Here is a 21,766-nt window from a genome sequence, read left to right as displayed (position 1 = left end):
ACAATATTTGGATTTTACATTAAAATGCATTTAAAGCATGGTAATTGTTGTGGCTACTGTGTATTTACAACAAATATCACATTAAAACTACCAATACTGTGGTAAACGCATGGCAAGTGTTGTTTTTTTTGTTTTTTTTATTGTGCTTCTACTACAAATGCCACGTTGGAACTACACTAGTAATTATTATTAAATATTAACAAATGTTTAAAGGTCTATAGCACGTCACGTGACAGTGTTAAATTACCCTATTAGCAAGGTGTGTTTATTTAGAAAGCAAAGAAATGCAAAGCCTCAGTGGAGATGATGACAGATACAATGCAGTGACTGAACATGATCGATAACGACAAGCAGAAAATACTTTATATCAAATATTAGGACATAATATGTATGACTACTCACCAACATGTGGCACACGTGATCTGATGCCAAACATCGCGATGTGTTCTGAATGAGACTTCTTCAGCGCGATTTCATACCGATAGAATTGCCGTCTAATGTTGACGCCAAAGGTTTCCCACTGAAAGCAATTGGGTTCCCAGTTCGTCCATCGCGTGACGCCGAGGGGTCTACCTGTGGCGTCTTCAGTGTGACGCACGGGCGCGGGCCGCGCGCCGCGCGCCGCGGATAGAGACGGTGATTGCTTTTGGGTCTTTTCTTCGCACAATTCAATCGTTTGGCCTCGGAATAGTTGGACTTTTTCAATAAAGTGTGCCTGTTGTCTGTTACAGCCTGTGTTTTATATCATATAATACGCAAATGGGTAGGTTTAGGGCGGGGTGGGGTTTGACTACTGTTTCAAACGTGTATCATAGCGTAAATAAATGTAAATACAATTGTGCTGGCTGATTAAATTGAGAATCACACTCCAACATGTCATAATGGAAAAATTATAACCCAATAAATTCCATCATGACGATAACATGCACATGCCCAACACGTCTGTTTATGACGTCCTAGGTTTCTCATTGAAATCAGTGGATTACCCAGTACGTCGAAAAATGGCGATTTAGGGGTACCCTGTGCGTCAACAGCTGACGTCAGGGTCCCTTGACCGTTCGGCAACATTTGACGAGTAGGGGTGAGACTGTGTTGGGTGAGCTGTAATTTTCCACAGTGGAAACCATTGTCTGCAATCTTGGTCTCTCAGTCTAGTTACAGATATTACGCAGAGGGACTCTTTCACCCTTAATTATGCTGCATAACTCAATAACGTCTAATGTATCACATTTTATTGCATTACATAACCAAATAATCAAACCAAATGGCATCTGAAACCAAATGTTGCTACAGAGTGCATTAGTACCCAATCCACTTCTTCAGTGGTGCTGGTTTTTTTTTTTTACATTCATTTCTTTTTTAATAGAGATTTTTGATAAGTTGTAAAATACCTTTTAAGTTGTTTAAAAAAAAAAAAAGCCAACCAGATACCAAAGCCAGAGGTGAATCATACGATTAAACTTTGATTTGAAGCAAAAAAAGTATTTTGAATCTGAAAAAATACAAAGGTACAAAGACTGTGTAAGACTTTAGTGAGGGAAAGAACTACAATCCCATGAATCATAGCAAACTGCTTAATTGAATTTAAAATGATGGAGAAAAACAAATTTACTCTTTTATAAAAATTGATTTTATATATTACAATAAAATATGCATTTTGGCAGCTCTTTAGGCATGTTTTGCATGTTTTGACTCTAATTGGTGAAATGTTCTGTATAGCATCATGGGTAATGTAGTTTTCATTATGAATTCCACTGTTAAACATTATTTTAAGAATATTTTGTAATAAACGTGGTCTTCAACAGAAACAAATACCATGGATTAACAACCTTGTAGCTCATAGTAAGTCTGTCTTTAAAGGTTTATAAATTGTCGTTATAATCAATTTCCTTGTTTAAAAAGCGTTTCTTCTGTAACCCGATTGTTTACTTAGAACTATTATCAGTTTCCTGAGCCATTATTGCAGGGATTTATTTACCAATTATATTTACACACACACGTTTGTTTTTGTGACAAATGGGGACATTCCTAGGCGTAATGGTTTTAATACTGTACAAACAGTATTTTCTATCCCCATATTATACACATTTGTGTCCTCATGTCACAAAAACATGCCCACACACACACACACACACACACACACACACACACACACACACACACACACACACACAGTTTGTCACATTTACTATGAACTTGTTCTATTAAAGTTTCACTAATCTACTGTTTTATCATATAGATCTAACAAAAGTCTTTTTATGAAGTGTTGTGTTTAATAAATTGCATGTAATGCTCATCATACTTTATTCAAATGTGGTTAAAAGCATCTGGTAAATGGTTACATGTAAATGAAAAATGTGCTTTTGCAATATCTTTATTTAAAATAAATACCACTTGGATTGATATTATCAAATGCAATGACATTTTAAGTGCCTAAATATTTTGCGGTCACGGATGTGTGAGCCTGAGAAAATCTGGCATAGCACACCACTATGCATGTGAAAGGGTGATCCTTTACATCTGCTTCGATCTCGATGTGGTTTACACTTAAACTCCAATCATCTTCCACAGCTTTCCCTTATCTGCTTAAAATGAAAACCCCAGTGGCTCCAATCTCCCAATCCGAGTCTTATCAACAGGTACGTTCCGGCTAAGCTGGGATTCGAATGATCTCTTCACATAATGCCGGATTCATTTTCGGATCTGAACACCACTGGCAAGCAATCAGCGTTTTATTACAGGATTCTAACCCACTTGACAGGTAATGTCAGGCTCATCTTTTAAACTAAATGTTGCTGACAGGTAAAGTCGGCCTTGTCAATGAGCAGGAAAGGTTTGTTGGGTTTTAGGCAGCAAATCTAATAACGCCAAGGGCCATGTGGACTTTGAAAGACATTCAAAATATAAAAAGAGTCGGAGGTTCCCTTGGTGCGCACACATATACAAATAAGACACACTAGGATATACATTATCACGCTGTAAAAAAGTATTTAAAATATATTGACATAATTTAAAAAATATATAAAATTTACATGATGGCTCATTTAATAAATTGTTCCTTCTTAGTTTTTTTTTTTTTTTTTTTTTTTTTGTCCGTTGTGTACTTTAAGGTTTTGTGTTACATCTTATGTTGCTAACTTGCTAAATTAATTTTTTTTCATGATAAGGTTTTGTATTTGTCTGCTTGACACATTATTTACCTCAGCTTTGTTTTTATGGTGGTTGTCAGTAGATTATTATACAAAAAATGTCAGTACTTCAGGTTAGTATATTAACATTATAATAGTTAAAGGTGCACTATGTAGTATTTCTGCAGTAAAATATCTAAAAACCAGTGTTATATATTTTGTTCAGTTGAGTACTTACAATATCCCAAATTGAGTACGTACAATATCCCAAACTAGTTTACTGTTTAAAAAGTTTACTGCAAATTTAAGAGTTCATTCTGTAAACCTTAAATGTTGCTACCATAGTTTTCCCTGTAACGTTCTGACCATGACGCTTTTTACTGTAAATTTCACAGTGCACTTATAGTCTCAGAAGGTTCTAGACCCAACGCTCATCTTCTAGACTCTTAAACTTTCATGACCCACAATCTGAAGGTTAATGGGTCATGGTGTAACAGAGGCCAGCTAGAGTAAACCTCACTCCTCTGACCTCGAGATGCTCTAGCGACTGACACAAGGGGTTGCAGCCTTTAACCTCCTTGGTTACACTCCTTGGTTACACTTGGTTACACTTACACAGCTACACTGTGTAACTTTTTTAGTTTATTCTTAGCTAAAAACACTTAGTTCTTTCAAAAATATATGTGCTTATAAATGTATATTTACTTCTTTCAAGTAATAAAGTATTCTCGTAAGTTTATAATATGCCATTGAAAATACATACGGGTGAGGGGTTCGAATGCCGGTCGCCATGTTGCCCCTCCATCTTGAAAGTACATTAGCCAAAGTGGGACATACCCGTGAATTCAAGCTTCGCTTTTCGCGTATTTAACACTCGATGGCACTCATTGACGAGGTCGAACTGGAAGCCATGTTAATATTGGACTAAATCGGCCACCATAGGAGTTAAAACGAAATCAGAATTGAGAGGAACAGAAACTAATATTTACTGGATTGCCATATACCTTTACACCGCTAGATGGGGAAAACATCACACAGTGTAGCTTTAAGAGTGTCCTACTCTCATGCCGGCGGACCCGAGTTCGAGTCCCCTTGGAACAGGTGGTCATAACAGGAGGGGTTACAATGGCACCAACCTTTAATAGGTTTTTAAAAGGGTTAATTTGACGGCAAGGTTCTTTAAAGGAACCAAAAATCCTTATTTATATAATTGCAGTGAAACCACCTCTTTGAATGTTCCTGTCACCTTTAATTATAGAGTGAAGGAGGCCTTTTTATGGAGAATTTCATTAATGTGTCACCTTCTCTTCAAACACTCACATTAGTTGTCTGATGGTACCAGGTCTCTCAGTGGTGGTGTGTAATTGGGTTCGCAGTGTCTTGTCCTCACATGCTCCTGAAAGACAAACAAAGGTTAGTTCAGGTGAATGATGTAACTTTCTCTCTTCACACTGATTCTAGCTCTATTCATATGCACATTTTATCAAGGACTGAGTTTTGGTTAAAAGTAATATTCATGTTTAAGTGTCTTTGACATGCTGTAAATGAACACAGAAAATGTACACCCATCTTTTACTTGATAAAAATAAACATGTTCAGCAGTTCATTTACGATGGTAAAACATTGTTTCATAGACACAAACGCAACGCTAAATGAGTCTTAAGGACATCAAAGAACAATTCCTTTTAGACACAATAAGTGTGCAAGAACTCATTGTTATTCTATAGATGGCTGAATCCTAAACAATTGCCAGGAAGGAAGTGCATTGTTTGAGACAGGAAGTTTAGCTTACAGTTAATGGGGGAGAATTCGAAATAGAACAACTTTCATAATGCAGAGTGACGGCGTCCTGCTGAGTTCAATGTCTACTCTTCATATCTGTAATTCTCATACGTCCCTCGTAGTGCCTTCCTCTAAAGCTGCCTGTGACTTCTTCACCTCACATCTCCATATCTCTCCCACTCAACACATTTCCCCTCATTATTTTTAATGAAATGCTACAATTCTGTCACAACACAACAATGCACTCTTAAAAATAACGGGGTTATTTGCAGCAATGCCATAGAAGAACCATTCATACCTACTTTCTAGAATTGTTTGCTTTGTATCTTTCTAGTGAGTTTTTCTCACTCTAGTCCCCTTTATCTCGCTCACTGGGGTTGTAAGGCAGTATTCTTATACTGATAAACATCTTGCTGCTTCTTGATTTAAGCGCTGCTTTTGACACAGTCTGCCATGAATTAATGATCTCTAGGCTCTCTGACATTGGCATTACTGGCTCTGCACTTTCTTGGCTCATTTATACCCAGTGAAGGTCATGAAGCAGAGGAGTAGTGTGAGCAGAGTGCCTAGTGGAGGTGAGAAATCTTGCTGCTGATTTTTGAACATACTGTAATCTTGCGATACATTTTTTGGAAAGACCAAGAAATAAGGCATTGCAATAGTCCAGACGTGAAGTGATTAATGCGTGAATTATGGTTTTAGTATCAGCAATGGTGAAAGAAGATGGAAAAAATATTGCTCGGAGATGAGCAATATTACGAAGATGGAAAAAAAATTTTTTAACAAAAGAAATGTTAAGGCCAAAAGATATATTTGAATCGAATAAGACACCAAGGTTACGAATCAATGACGAAGGCTTAATCTGAGTTCCATGAACATCAAAAGACTGGTTCATCCTTTTGACTGTGCAGTAGGACCAATAATCAATAATGACCAATAATCAATAATATCTCTGTTTTCTTATCATCCAATTTAAGGAAATTCCGGGACATCCAATACTTGATGCCCCTGATACATGCAGTGAGTGAGTCAGGCAGAGATGGCCTATCAGAGCTGGTGGTGAGATAGATTTGAATATCATCTGCACAGCAGTGGAACTTAAGTCCATGCCTGCGTATGATGTCACCAAGTGGATATATAGATGACGAATAATAGTGGGCCAAGAACCGAACCTTGAGGAACACCCTGTGTGAGTGAAGCAGTAGCAGATCTAAACCCTTGTATAGTGATATAATACTTTCTGTCACGTGGCATCACGTATACACTTTAAGGTATTGCTTCTAACATTCAAAACATTAAATGGTCGCGCTCCCCAATATCTGTCTGACTTACTTTACACGTTTTTTAAAGTTGTTATGTGTCTATGTTGTGTTTTTAATATGATTTAACACAAACCATGTGCAAAATGTATCAGTAAACTGCACCACTGCTGCTGAGTGTTTTTTTCTTAAAAGTCCAGTGAACCAAAGACAGTCTCAAAACACTTTGAAATCGCTGGTGTTTCTGACGTCACAAACATATACCTTGTATCCAGTCACATCAACTTGTGAGGGGGCTTTTTATAGCACTCTGAAGCAGGGGAGTCTCAAGAGAAGCCATAGCATGTTTCTCTGTTGAAATGGGGGAAAACAGTGTACATTTAGCAATATAGTGGGTGAATTAAGTATATTATAATGTTATGATGAAATATGCCTTACTCCACAGACGTTTTATGATGTTCAAAGTGTTTCTAATTTTAAATTCTTCTTCAGCAATTCCTCTTTTGATTTCATTATTTCAGTATTATTCAATAACAGTTTACATCCTACCCTTACTTTATATCTGTTCCTTCACTTCACTGTCATTCAAACAAACTTTTAGCTCTCCCATATTTCATTCAAAACAACAAGAAATCCTTATGTAAGGACCATCAGACAGCTTTTTATCTCTTTTCATCTTTCTAAAAATCAGTGCAGGAAATGTAAGCTGTCATCACTTCGGAAGAGAGCTGTCTATAGACGGCTAATTACCACACCAGTCCATTGTTCTTTTTCTATTTCATTTTTCATAGACACAGCATGAAGCTTTTTGATGACGACAGGCAAACCATATCAGAATATGACTTCAAACTCAGTCTTTCTAGATGTTTTAATTCTGAAGGTAGTCTATAACATGTAGTAGGCCTATTTCATATTTTTCATAACATTTAATATAAGTAAGTAGCATGGAACAGCCATTAGGTTTTTCTCTAAACCTAACGTCTAGCGTTTCTCCTCATTTGCTATACCTCCGAAAACCCCAAATCCTCATATAGACTTTTACTGACCTCTAGAGTTCACCTAAGATTTTACAGCTAAAACAGTTCATGAACACTATAAAACTTCTTGGAAGGACAGTGGACAGTTGCAGGAAGGACAGTGTTAGCTACCACAGCATTGTTCACATTTAAAAATCATATCTGTTTGCGCATTCACAATAATTATTCGATTTAAAAAAACAAAAACAAAACTTATTTAAAATAAAAACATATGTTTTAATGCCAACAGGTCATTCATATATAGGATATATTGTATTTAAATATGTAATATTGTTTATCTTATTATGGAGAATTATTGTTTGTGTCAATCATAGTAGACTATTTTAAACGCATTAAGGGCATTTTTACAATTTATTTAATAAAAATTCTCTCATGATTTGCATTTGTCGTACTATTATTATTTTACTGTAATTTTACTGTCCCCGGGGTTTATTTTGTGTTAAAATAGGAGGAGCCAAATAACCACAAAGAGCTCTGATTGGTCGCGAGTCCGCCGCCTTTTGATCACATGATATACGTCAAGCCAATCACAGGCACGTTTTCACGCACGGGGAAGTGCTACGAACTGTTTGCATGTAGTCAGCCTTTAGTGCAATGCGATTGTGCAAAATCAAACCTATATGATAAAATACCGATAAACTATTATGATTAACAAGGGTCCCCTATGGAAAAGAGTGCGGTCTTACGCTGGACCGGTTCCAAGGGCGAGGCACGGGCACCGGGCCGTGGCCATACGAGAGCTGGTGGTTGTGTTTGGAGGTGGAAACGAGGGAATAGCGACCAATCTGCATGTTTATAACTCGGGTAGGGCATAAACAAACACCAACTGCGATATTATTACATAGTAAAGTGAATACATTGTTAATAAAGACAACGACATGCAAGCATATTCCCTTATAAGACCATATAACGTTAGACGTGATTTAAAATGGCATGAAATAACCAGCATGGAATGCACTGGATTACTGTAACTAAATTTTGGTAAAACAGTTAGAAATGCCATGCAACTCATGTTTAATGCTGATAAGTTCATATAATTAATTAACTTGACTTATTAATGCAAGTTACAAACCATATATTTCAGTGACCAAGCAGTGGTTCCTGCCGGCAGTGAGAGGTGATATCCCACCAGGTTGTGCCGCTCATGGCTTCGCTTGTGAAGGCACGCGGATCCTGGTGTTTGGAGGGATGGTTGAATTTGGCCAGTATACCAACAGTCTCTATGAACTGCAGGTGAGCACGTGTGCCATCGTAATGTAGGCATACCTAAATTAAAGGTGCAGTGAGCGATTTCTGAGAAAAGCTGTTGATATTTGAAATCACCAAAACAAACACGCCCCAAATCCAAAAGCATCTTAATAGCTCCGCCCACAAATTCACACAAATACTTAATACAGTAGAGCTGCAACTAACGATTATTTTTTCTGTCGACTAATCTAACGATTATTTTTTCGATTAGTCGACTAATCTAACAACTTATTTTTTACCCTTTGAAATTTTTCAAAATTCTGTGGCACCCCCTCACATAAGTTACGCTAGAGGTGTAACAGTACAGACTGCTCACAGTTCGCTTTGTATCACAGTTTTAGGTTCACGTTTCAGTACAGTTCGGTATTTGCTATGTTCAGGGGAAAAAGGACTACTGTCAAATGAAAATAAAGAAAATAAGAACAGATAACTTAAATAGAAGCAGCAGCACAAATAAATACTATTGAGCAAAGATGAGAATAAAATAAACAATGCTTTTCAGGTAGGTCTAACATTAGTTTTTAGGTAGAGAAATGGAATGAAGTAATCAAAAGTAAAATAACCACACATATAACTGTTTAAAATTTAAAAAATAATCCTTATTAAACTTACAAAAGCAGTCAGGAGCAGTGAGTGATGTCTTTATCTTTTGTTTGACATTAAACAGAAAGCAGTGAAGGCTACTGCCCCTTTAAGACCCACGGATAGTCGTCGTATTTTCTGTATAAAGTTCACTTAAGGCATAGAGAAGGCTATGACATTTTGACATACTTTTTGTGAGTTTGTCCGTTTAAGCACAGGATTTGAAAGATAACTCAATATTTGCGCGCTTTGGGACGAGTGCATAGAGACAGATCTTCTCATTCGAGTCTCCTGGCTACACGGGGGTGATGACGGTGAAAATGACTGCTTATATTCGGACGTACAGCAGCACTCGCATGCGTTTTATAAAGTTTACAAAGAGAGACCGTTTTGCCCACGTTTTTCTTTTATTATCGCTGTTGTTGTAGTGTATACCTGAGGAGTCAGCGCGTGTATCCATCTACAGAAACATACATACAGCATTATTTTCAAGTTACAACCCATATTAAAGATGCGTCATCAGATGCGAGATGAACCGAAGTGTAAGTGCGTCCCCGCAACTTTTGCTCGGGATCCCGGTTGGGAAACACTGGTCTGTATTGATTGACACCGCGCTGGTTTGTTTAGAATCATATGAGCGCCGTGACCGCCGCCGCGCGCTGCCTTGTTTTACGGTCGAATGCAACGCGTGTGTGTGTGAGTGAGTAAGAGACGCGCAAAAGGGCGGAGAGAGAACTTAAAGGGGGGGTGAAATGCTGTTTCATGCATACTGATCTTTTTACACTGTTAAAGACTTGGAATCCCATACTAAACATAGACAAAGTTTTAAAGGTGGGTGGACGTTTGATGGGAGTATTTCTTTGTCAAAAATACTACTTCCGGTTAGTCATAAGTTTCGGCAAGTTTTTTGAGATCATGCGTCCCCTTTGACGTTAATGGGGGCGGAATTTCCTTGTATGGGCCTTACGGACAATTCTACAGGAAGCGCGTGAGAGAGAGAGAGGGAGAGAGCGAAAGCAACAGCCTACGCCCATCAAAGCGCTGGCTTGTAGGATGCTGGACAGGTGATGTGCACATAACAATGTCACCAAAAAAGTGCGTTTTTGGTTGCCAGACCAAGACAGTCCTGCACAGATTCCCCAAAACCCCCGCGTTAAGGCAACAGTGGATGTAATTTGCTTTTCCGGATCAGCAACTGAGTTGCGCGAATGTTTATATCTGTTCGCTGCATTTCGGTGCCGACTGTTTCATAAACAAGGCCCAGCTCGACGCCGGATTTTCCCAATCGCCTAATGCTGAAGGATGGAGCAGTCCCAACGTTAGAAGGGTGAGTGAGACTGCTTCAAATGTCTGTGTTTTTTTTAGTCCGCTTACTGTCTGCACAAATCACGCGTAAACACACACACACACGTGCACAACTGCACTTCCCACATGTACACCTTCAAAGACAAAAATACGACGATATAATTCAAGTATAAATATGTAAATAACACAAGCCGCTAAGCATATTATATAGTTAGTGTATAACTTGTAACTTACCACATACAGACGTCCTGCTCTAGTCGTTTTTGCTGCTGCTCCTGTTCAACTTCAGCCTCTGGGTCTGATTCCGGATCATAGATGTATGGCTGTATCTGATTAAAAGCCATATTTTTATTTTGAATACAGTTTTTTTCCCGCTGTTAGGGATGACGCACTCGACTCAACACACAGCGCGCTGCTGCACACGTCATTATTTAGCTCCGCTCACACGACACGCCCCCACCCGCTCGGCTTTTTTCGGAAAGACTCGGAACAGCGCATCTTTCTTATATAATTATTAAAAAACTAAAGACTTTTCGGAGATATGCAGGATGCAATGCTACTCTATAGGTACTCAAGATTGACATGACACTGACTGAAACTGAGTGTTTCACCCCCCCTTTAAGGAAATTCGCTAAACGAATATGCGTGGGTCTTTTAAATAGCGTAAAAATGAATGAATGACGAATGTGGCGGCCGTTATTGATTATGTGGCAGTCAGCCACAAATTAGTCTATGTGTGGGAAACACTGTTTGGCCTCTGTTTAAAGTATTCCCATACTTTTGATATTCGCGGTCTTGGTTTTTGTGATAGAACCAGGAGCAGAAGCCAACATTACGCGAGATGAACGTCTGACACGACGCGTCGACGCATTTCACGAACGTCGACGTATTTCCGTAGTCGACGTCATCGATGACGTCGACACGTCGTTGCAGCACTATAATACAGTGCTGCACAGACCAATCGGCAGCTGACTTGAATCAGTATATTCCGATAGAAATTCCAGTATAGAAATTTTGTCCGACTTGAGACTGTGCAGACTGTGACATATGCCATCAAAGTACAACTAGAGCGATTGGAGAGTATCCGGCTGGTTCATTCAGCACAGCTTCTCGCGCTCTGAAGACGATACTGCTGTTCCACGATTGGCCGGATTTCCCTCATGACACAGATCACGTTTCGTGTTTATTCGGACACCTTCAGTTCCACTATTTTTTTTATAGCAGTAAAAGCTATTTTCATGAGGTTGCGATGTTATATTCTGTCATGTTTATCCAAATAAAACTGATAAAAAACGTAGACAAAACTTCATTGATAGTATATGTTGAACTTTATTCCTGTACAAACAGATGCTGTAATAAGCAGTACATAAAGTATTACATTACAATAATGTCTCTGAAACATGTGTTTTGACAAATATTGCATTATTTTACTTTATCTGTGATAAATTATGTATACTCAGCGTGAGGAAGAAGAAATCCCTTACTGCACCTTTAAAGCATTAATAGTTTATGCTGGTAGTACATGGTTTTTGAAAGGGCCTTGATGTCAAATATGTTGTCTCAGGCCAGTCGATGGCTGTGGAAGAAGCTGAAGCCCCGCCCACCGAGGAACGCATCACCTCCATGCCCACGAATTGGCCACAGCTTCACTCTTCATGCCAATAAGTGCTACCTTTTGGGTGGAATGGCCAATGACAGCGAAGACCCAAATGGAAATATACCACGGTGTGCATATTAATATGCAAATAATTCATGTCAAACTCAAAAGCACATAAGATGTTTGATTTGTATTTTTGTCTCTATGCAGGTATTTAGATGACTTCTATGAGCTGGAGCTGCAGGCCCAATCTGGGGTTAAAGGCTGGAGCATTCCTGACACTAAAGGTGGAGGCCCGTCGGCCAGAGAATCCCATAGTTCTGTGGTGTATTGTGGCAAGGGTGGCAGTGCCCCAAAACTCTACATATTTGGGGGCATGTGTGGGCACAGACTGAATGACTTATGGCAGCTAGACATAGGTAAGGCATTATTTATAATCACTAAATAATGACTATGGCCTGTATCTATTTATATATTAGTTAATTTGGTTCAAGCTGATGTCTTAATTATTTCAGAGACTATGACTTGGTCATTGCCTCCAACCAGAGGGGAACCGCCACTACCCAGGAGTCTGCACACCTCCAATGTGATTGGAAACAAGTAATGGGACAGCCGGTTCTTTCTGCTTAGATTTGCTCATGTCACAATGGTTTGAAAATTTGCATTTGGGATGTGACTACTGTAGGGCAAAATGCAAGGCTCTTCTAAGCCCCTTTCACACTGCACGTCGGACCCGCAATATTCCCGGAACATTGCCGGGTCGCGTTCTGTGTGAAAGCAACCACGTCCTGGCATTGATTACCGAATTCGACCCGGGTCGGGGACCTAGTAATATTGCGGGATTCGACCCGGGACAAGCGCTGTGTAAACAAAAGCCGAAACTAATGCCGCAACGTGTACGTAGTTATCGTGCGACTCCTAGAGCTTGTTTTTTCAATAATACAACCCTGCAGTGCCAGAAGAGCTCGTCGGTGTTTTAAACGCAGAGAGTGTTCGTATACAAAAGAAACTAAAATGAAACCAGCAGAAATGTGCGCAAACTGGACACAACGCGAGACCACGGAGCTCCTTACTATCCGCGCTGAAGCTGAGATCGCTCGCCATTATACGTCACATCAGGATGTCACGTTTCAACTCGACCCGGGACCGTTAAGCGTTGTGTGTGAAAGCGCACATATTACGGTATTTCGCTGGCAGTGTGAATGGACCAAATCTAGCGGCCCGGGAACAAATGCCGGGTCGCATTATCTGTGTATTTGCCGAAATCGCAGTGTGAAAGGGACTCTAGTAATGTTAACACAACCGCTATTAGCCCATTAGCCTCCTGGGTTAGCCTAGATATTGGTGTCATGACTGAACAGCTCTGTTGTCCCAATCCTCTCTCAAATTCACTTTTCAACAAAGTCAAGACGTTCAGAGATGGTTATACAGTCACAATGGCTATGCCAATGTCTAGATTTGGTAACTGAATAGCTTCTATATGTATCTTGGTTCTTCATTGTAGGTTATATGTGTTTGGAGGATGGGTTCCCGTTGGAGAGGCAGAAGAGGCGCTCACTGCTGATGGAGTCAAGTGGATCTGCACCAACTCACTCTCCATACTAAACCTTGGTATGATCAAGAATATTTAAATAATCCTGCAGCTAGATAATCTCAGAAATTGCCTCAATAATAGGCACTTGGTATGGTTTACTTACTGTAGACACACTGACATGGCATAACCTGACACCGGAAGAAGACCAGCAGGGATTGACTTCGGGCGTACAGTCGGTCGAACAGGAAGAGGGCAGCGCACACTGGCCGAAAGCACGAGCCGGGCACTGCGCAGTTACAGTCGGCACTCGTTTATATGTCTGGAGCGGGCGAGATGGATACAAAAAGTTCAATAACTACCAGGTCTGCTGCAAAGATCTGTGGTACCTGGAAACAGGTGAGAAAAAAAGGCTGGCAGACATTTAAGTAACAAAAAGTACACATTTGAACATTTCAATGAACATTTGTGTGTGTAGAGAGGCCTTCCACTCCTGGTGCGGTGTTTCTTGTGAAGTCCACAATCAGTATGCTCCATGTCGCCTGGCGGCCCCTGCCTGCAGCAGAGTGTTACTTGCTTCAAGTGCAGCCCATCACGTCTCCTCATTCCGCTTCGGTTGAACCACAGTCCACAACAACTCCTCCATCAGACCCAGGAGACAGAAAGGAACCTATACAAAAAGGTATCAACTTAAACATTCGGTATTCTGGGATGTTTTGAACATTTTTGTTTTGCAAATTCAGTCAATTTATTAAATATGTCACCAAGTATCTCCCTGGTTGACATACAGTGACTGAGGTGTTGTCAATTATGTTTATGGAAAAACAATTTTTTACACTTTTTACATTTTACACACACACACATATATGCATATATATTATTTAATATTAATATAAAATATTATTTAAATGTAAAATTATACATATTGATATATAAAATATAAATAAAAATGATACCTTTACAATTAAGATGGATACATAATATAACTGTAAAGAAAGGATCCCCCCGAATAATTAGAAATGGCCACATTTATATTCTTGATGCTGCTCTGCTGTACTCCATTATACACCACTCTGTTTGTTGCTAGAATAACAAACGTACAATGTTACATTTTTAGGTTGGTCTGCCTCAGCGGTCTAACAGCACTCGTCACTGTCAGAATGAGTGAGATGGCCAATCAAATCAAAGAAGGCGGGGCTTACTGTTAGTGCAAGAATTACACAGATACACTGGATCGCTTGAAAGCCGGCATCTATCTGCTGAAGGAGCGTTGATCATTGTAGTCAATCACAGACATAAATGTTGAGCGCATGAACACAATGGCCAATGGGAGCTTGAAATGCTGGTTTCATCACATTTTTTAAATTTCAGTTGCACAACACCACTTTATATTCTATTAAATTGTTTAATATATTATTAAATTAGTAATTGATACTACAAAGTATATTTTAAAATAAAATATCTGAACAATCAGGGTGTCCGCGGGGTTTTAAAAAGTATTAAAAAGTGATAAATCAAAATTGTCAAATTTAAGGCCATTAAAAGTGTTAAATTTGGCCTCAGAGGTATTATTTCTTTCCAAATTAGGTATTATTTTTTCAGACTATCAGGTGTCCTATTATATTGAAATTCTATCTGCGTTCGCGTTAGTTCGTTTAAATATGGGCTTCAGCATATCTGGGCACATAATCAAAGATCTTTCGTCTCCGTCTCAACGTATGTTTGATGCTGACGTCATATTCAGTGGTCGTTCGGCATCATCTCAGAGCACAGCGCGCTCAACAGAAGTGGCTGGCTTACGTTTTATTTTAGACTTGCTTCAAGGCATATCTTCAACGACTATCCTCATAAGAGCAATCTTAAACAATGTATATATATAGTCTAAAATGAACAAAGAGTTGTGAGAGAATGAGGCGCGATCCATAGATCCGCGTGTCTGTCTGCTCTTAAAGGGACCGCAGCCAATAAAGCTTCCTGTCAGTAAAGTTAAAGAACAAAGGGAACAGAGAAAATGACTCGCTGCGCTTGACTAAATAACTTTTGTAGGTTTAATAAGGATTAACTATTTAATTTATAGTTTATGCAGTGCAGACTACATATAACTTTGATAACTGTATTAAATTTCTGTATATTTCCTTACTGTTAAGACAGGAAGGGCAGGAATAAACATGACATTTATTATGGATTTATGTTAGCATTGTTTTAAGTTTACTTAAATTAAAAACTGTTATATTTTTGAAATCCTAATAATGAATGTAAAAAAAAAAAATCAGTAACTGTATTGATATCAGTAATACTGGCCTTCATTCATAAAAAGATGCCATTTAAACAAGTATTTAAAATATACTGTCTTTATGTTGTTTCTACATTAATTTGATTAACTGTGAAATTATTATATTAAAAACGTACAAAAACTTTTTTTATTGCGATTAATCACAGAAAAAATGTGTGATTAATCTAGTTAAAGTTTTTAATCGATTGACTAGTTTTTAGTATTTTGTTTAATTCAACAACTTATCACAGTTATAGAAATGTAATATTTGGCTCAGGTTTTGTTGTTGGGAAAAAAACACTAAATAATTTAATTGCTGAATTACCAATTATTAATTGAAATCAAATGTGTGTGCAGTAATGCTTCTCCTCAACCAACTTTTGTGAATGTTGAGATGTATTTTACTGTGTCTGAATGATAACTTATAACAGATTTCCTCCTAGTGTCGATTCTAAATCTATTCTTTTTTGTTTGTTATATATGTCAAAATCTGTGTAAATAATAGAAAGGTCGCTGATTAACACTTGCAATTCAGTGTCGTGATGGTTTTAAAAAATATTCTGAAGGTAGTAAAAAAGGTATTAAAAAGTAGTAAATTTAACTTAAGGATTGCTGTATATACCCTGACAATGCTATGGAGTTTTGCATATGCAACATCTGATTAAAGCGATGATAAACAAGTCATTTACCACAGCTGTAAGGTGCTGGACAAGCTTAAAAATGCACCTCAAAAAGTGCTTGAATTTGACTTTGGAAAAGATGCAAGAACCCTGTGTATATTATTTATTTTATTTATATCAATTTTCTTTTCTTTTTTTCATCTGTCTAGATTCCCAGCCAAGTGCAGATGTTAAAGTTAAAGGAGAGAGAGAATCTTCATCACAGGTCAGATTTCTGCCTTTTTGGTGGACTTTACATCTTTACATATGAAGACATTATAGGGTTTGTCTTTTTAAATCTGATTGTCTCTCTCAATTCAGGAAAGCATTTTGAGGCCAAAAGGAACGAGTGAGGACGGGGCAGACATTCGTGCAACAGGGGACAAAGGTAGAAAAGCAAAAACTGCTTCTGGTAGAAAATGTTTTTTTTTTTTTTTTTTTTTTTTTTTTAACAAACAAATGTGTTTGGCCTTTGTGTGTGTTGCACTTTTTTTAACTTAAGTAAATATACCTGACAATGTATTTTTAATATGCATGATCAAAGATCAAGAAGGTGTTTCCGTGATGCCATCAGACATGAGTAAGGCTGGTAAGCTGAATAGTGCACTGCACACACTCACTGTATGGGTAAGCTGTTACTACAGGTTTCCTCTCTTACCGTTTATATTCTCATTCACAGAACGAGAAATCTCCTCAATACCATTCCAACAGGTAGTGTGTTACATGTGGTGCGTTGCTGTACTTGTTGAGCATATAATGCGTATAAAGCTCCTAAAAACACATTCACACATTTCCTTCCTGTTCCCTGACAGTCTGAGATGGCAAAGGATGCTGTGTGGTTTGATGTGGGTGTGTTTAAAACACTGTATTGTGAGGTTACGCACTACTTCCTACCTTCTGAGAATGGGGACCTTGCATCGATCCTGTCTGCCCGAAACTCATCTGACAGTGAGGTTTGTCTGCCGTACCCACGCCCAATGTAACGGTTTCCAGTTTTGTGTCATTGTGTCTTACGTCACCGGCGTTTTCTGTATGACAGTGGAAGTTGCCGGGTCCTCATAGTTTTACGGGCCAAGAGAAACAGGAATTGGCCTCAGGAGTCACATATAAGTTCAGGGTGGCTGGAATGAACAGCCGTGGCCTGGGCGACTTCAGTCCCGTCAGCGAGTTTAAAACCTGCCAGCCTGGATTTCCTGGGGCACCGTCTGCTGTGAAAATCACCAAGGTACAATCAATCTTCTAAGGGGTGACAAAAGCATTTTGTGTTCAAGTTGTTTAGATGCTGTCGTATTTTTAGGATACTGACTCTGTGCACATCACCTGGGAGCCTCCCACCTCTCTGTCCGGGAAGATATTGGAGTATTCAATGTATCTGGCTGTGAGGAAAAGTCGAGGGAACAGCGTGGAGCGACCCGGCGAGCTGGCCTTCATCCGAATCTACCGCGGCACCAAGACTTCATGCACAGTCAGCGAAGCCCAGCTGAACAACGCACACATCGACTGCTCGGCACGGCCCGCCGTCGTCTTCCGAATCGCTGCCAAGAACGAACAGGGCTACGGTCCGGCCACTCAGATCCGCTGGCTGCAAGGTGTGCAAGAGCTCTGAAGCTTTGACTCATGAGTGTGTCCTCATCACATGGCATGACTTGCATGTTGATGAGTTTCCTATAGAATTACGAAATAGCACTTGGTTTTAAATCACAGCCATGAAATGCATAACTAAACTAATTCAGTTTAGATTTCCCTATTGTGCCTCTATTATGCTTATTTAAAGATTACTAATTTTGTTTCGGAGGTCTCCTGCAATAGGTAACCACGGTAAAACAAAAAAAAAATTTAATTTTCTAATACACTGCACATCACCTCATTTCTCAAATAGTCTGAATACGGTTGTTCAAAGATTAAGTCTCTCTAAACCCCTAATTTCCGAGAGCCTACTCTGATCTCTGGAGTTTCCTCAGCACTTGTATACTCAATAATATAAACCACATCTATGGTTCATACAAAGTGAATTTGCAGCACTAAAAACATCTTGACATGTCGACAACACAACTGATTTAGGCAAATTAGACATTGTTCACGGGCAGCCAGCCTATGAAGACCATAGACTGGAATTATGCAAATTTGTTACATAGGTATGTAACAGAAAGTGAGACTGGAATCAGAGTCCTGCAACGGGTCGGGTACCCGCGGTTATCCGCGGGTACCCGCATAAAAGTGGCTAAAACGGGTGGATTGTGACATTTATAAAATTCACGGGCGGGGATGCGGGCGGATAATTAACTGTGTGCGGGTGGGTAGTAGCGCGGATGAAAAATATGCAATATTTCTGTGGCAAAGTGAACGAGAGAGAGAGAGAGAGCGAGCGCGAGACCAGGGCGTGATTGTGAATGAGCATCACCTGCGAGCCTCACCAGTCTCGAGTCCTCTGAGGGAGCTCGGAAACATATAAGGACGAGAGATCACCAGACCTGGATTTGACGTTGAGTTGTGTTTACGTTTTATTGTGTGCGCTTGGCAGATGTCCATGAGCATGAGAGGCTGCCCACGTTACTTTGTTTTGTTTGGTTAAAGTCTTTTAAATGTTCGCCGGTTCCCGACTCCTCCTTCCCCCATCGAACATATTGTAGGCTATTACAATTTCTATGTCCAAATTACCATTACACACACACGCAACAACGATATGCCATTTGACCCATCACGTAACCACCACTGCGACATTGAAACTTTTGTTGATGCAGATGGAGCGAGCGTTGCAGGAGTAGCAATGGATGAAGTAAAAGTAAAGTTGGTGAGTGGAGTAACGTTAGCTATATCAGTTGACAATGAGTCTTTAAAGGCACTTTTGCCTGTTTCATTAGCCCACTCATGACGCGGTTGATGTTGAGAGAGGTGCAGGATAAAAAATAAAGCATTTTAATTTGAATGTTTTAGCGTGTGTGATTTATCGCGGGTACGGGTCGGGTAACGGGCCAAATATTAACGGGTCTGGGCGGGTACGGATTTAATTTTGATATTTTCACGGGTCACGGGTTGGATCTGGTGCTAAACCTTGCGGGTACGGGCGGGGGCGGGTCTCCAAAAATGGACCCGTGCAGGACTCTGACTGGAATTACTGATGGCTCGTTTCGGCAGTTCGAATCTTTCTTTTAGGAGACAATGATTTTAATTTGCACTTTGATCTTTAAAACTTTGCAGAGCTTTTAAATTCACAAACGGCTACATTAACTAAAAAGTAACTAAAAGCATGAAAAGTAACTAAAAAAACACAAGAGGGGCACATTAAGAAATGTTGCAAGTAAAGGTGTCCTGTAAAAAAGCAGAAATTATGGTGTTTAAACGGCATGAACTATCAAAAAAAGTTTAAAGAAATATTAGTGAGCCAACTCACCTTTACTATGGCATTGGTGATGTTTATTGGTCAAGTAAGATTTCTCTTCAAATTTGCGACTGATTCAACATTTAAATCACTGTTCAAAAGTTGATCATCTTGCTGATTAAACTATTAATATAATATCAGTATATCAAATGCAACATACAGTAAAGTGCTAACAGCTGAATGTGTCATCCTACAGATGCGAGTAAACTGAAATCCTCAGTGACGCAGACAGACTCCAGTGCTCCGGCAGCAGAGCCCGACACCACCAGCAGATGAACACTCACCGGCTGCCAAAGCTCTAATACTTCAGGACTGCATTTTACTCTTCATCATTACACAAAGGCATTTTAATATAGCCCATTTGAAGACGGAAAGTTTTCAACACTCTAAGATTTAGGTTTTAGTATAACAAAACCCCTGCTGGGTCGTTATCACTGTAAAGTCATGTACATTTTTTTATACTGAGTTCATAAATATAGTTTTATTAAATTGTTGTAGCCACAGGCAAACCTTTTTTTCCTCTCTCCACAAGTACCTAACCTGGTTTTTGAGATCTGATCGCCCCTTAGTGGAAATTGAGCTTCTTCCCCATGTATTAAAAGGCATTTTGTACGTTTCTTAAAAGAGGCCCGTGTATTTAAGAACTGCATAATGGCTAGTAGTCTGAACATAAATAGCTCCACCAGAGCTGTTTTTCCCCTCCTTTTATTACAAAAAGCCATCCAATTCTTAATTGTATTGCGTAACTGGAGGAAACATTTCCCCTTGCTTTATCACTATACTTAAATACAGTGCAATTTAAAGGTACACTATGTTACTGCCCTCTAGCAGTTAAATGACAAAACTGCATGCATTGTGGAAGAACATTGTTTCGGTTTTGCTTGGGCTCTTCGTGATGATGCAGATGACTATGGTTATTATACTGCTTATTAAACAATCACTACCAACCTTAAGAGATATACACAGTTTAGATGAAGAGGATCTCAAGCTGACTAGTTGAAGACGTTTATGTAGCCTTGAAAACAAATTCCAGCACAGTGCTACAACAACCCATAATAAAATTACCCTTCACGAATAGATAATGCAGTAAACTCTGTTAGAGAGCCTAAATCTGTTCAATAAAATACCTTACTCAAGTGTTGATTATTAGAAATGCCAACTCCTTAATGCCACTTTTACATTTCAAATCCCTCAGTTTTCACCATCTCCCAAAAGCCAAGCCAATGTTGATTCTAGTTTTATTACGAGCTCTGTCGCATGCTCTTTTTGTCAGCACTCTCCTCTGTTGTGTGTTCGTTTAAATGGGTGATTCCCCAGAGGTTAGAGATTTAGCTGCTCCATTTCAGCCTCTCACACTCATTTGGTCAACTAACCTCTGCCACTCCCACACCTTACACGCATCAAAGTAACTTTACTCTATTTACGGAGATTACGAGAGATACACGGGCGAGTGACATGTATGCAATTTCCCCCAAAAACTACACTGACGGGTCTAAAATATAAACACTTAATAGGCTTACCATAGTAAATCAGGGTAAGACAAAAACATGCTTTGAAAGAAGGCTTGCAGATGTATTGACCATTAAAATGTTAATGTCGAACAAAAACAGGCACTAGAACATGTCAAACCTACATTTTACCAAAAAAATAGTTCAGCAATTTGGGTGTATAAATATTTAGTGCATTAGTGAATTACATAGTAACACATCTACTTCATTTACTAAGTGCAATTAGTATGATCAATCTTTTGGGGGCTTTTAAATATCCCATTATACAAGTGCTTATGCAGTACAATAGTGATTATAGATTTTATCTGGTCCATTAGCATTTCACTAACCTAGAAAACTACAGAGTATTAACATTTGAAACAGTTTTTAAAAACATTTTTATGTCTTCATTCTTCATGTATGCATTCACTTCCTATTTGTGCATTCTCGGGAACACCTAGTGCCCTTTCTTGATGGCAAAATAAACATATGAGAAAGTA

General features: G+C 39.0%; 1 protein-coding gene and 2 long non-coding RNA genes across 3 annotated transcripts in view; 1 reads left to right on the top strand and 2 right to left on the bottom strand.

Annotated features, from left to right (window-relative positions):
• The window catches only part of LOC137049660 (uncharacterized), a 3,720-nt gene extending 2,663 nt beyond the window's left edge, over window positions 1-1,057 (bottom strand). Inside the window, exon 1 of the long non-coding RNA XR_010899671.1 lies at window positions 403-1,057. This is a non-coding gene — a long non-coding RNA (uncharacterized lncRNA). The remainder of the gene's footprint in view (window positions 1-402) is intronic.
• Window positions 1-8,409, bottom strand: part of LOC137048747 (uncharacterized) — a 16,755-nt gene extending 8,346 nt beyond the window's left edge. The window contains exons 1-3 of the long non-coding RNA XR_010899509.1: window positions 8,279-8,409; window positions 6,434-6,520; window positions 4,449-4,524 (exon numbers count right to left, since the gene is read on the bottom strand). This is a non-coding gene — a long non-coding RNA (uncharacterized lncRNA). The remainder of the gene's footprint in view (window positions 1-4,448; window positions 4,525-6,433; window positions 6,521-8,278) is intronic.
• Window positions 7,757-21,766, top strand: hcfc2 (host cell factor C2). The gene is made up of 16 exons (XM_067427012.1): window positions 7,757-8,010; window positions 8,291-8,439; window positions 11,906-12,066; window positions 12,149-12,357; window positions 12,454-12,538; window positions 13,443-13,549; window positions 13,641-13,868; window positions 13,948-14,151; window positions 16,571-16,626; window positions 16,722-16,788; window positions 16,945-16,989; window positions 17,080-17,111; window positions 17,213-17,353; window positions 17,440-17,625; window positions 17,698-17,989; window positions 19,976-21,766. Exons 1-16 carry the CDS (start codon window positions 7,851-7,853, stop codon window positions 20,053-20,055), a joined length of 2,202 nt encoding a protein of 733 aa, XP_067283113.1. The 5' UTR covers window positions 7,757-7,850; the 3' UTR covers window positions 20,056-21,766.

This window comes from Pseudorasbora parva, chromosome 20 (genome assembly GCF_024679245.1).
Source record: "Pseudorasbora parva isolate DD20220531a chromosome 20, ASM2467924v1, whole genome shotgun sequence".
Classification (NCBI taxonomy): domain Eukaryota; kingdom Metazoa; phylum Chordata; class Actinopteri; order Cypriniformes; family Gobionidae; genus Pseudorasbora; species Pseudorasbora parva.
The sequence above is the reverse complement of the archived record's forward strand: the minus strand, read 5'-3'. Positions and strand labels throughout refer to the sequence as shown.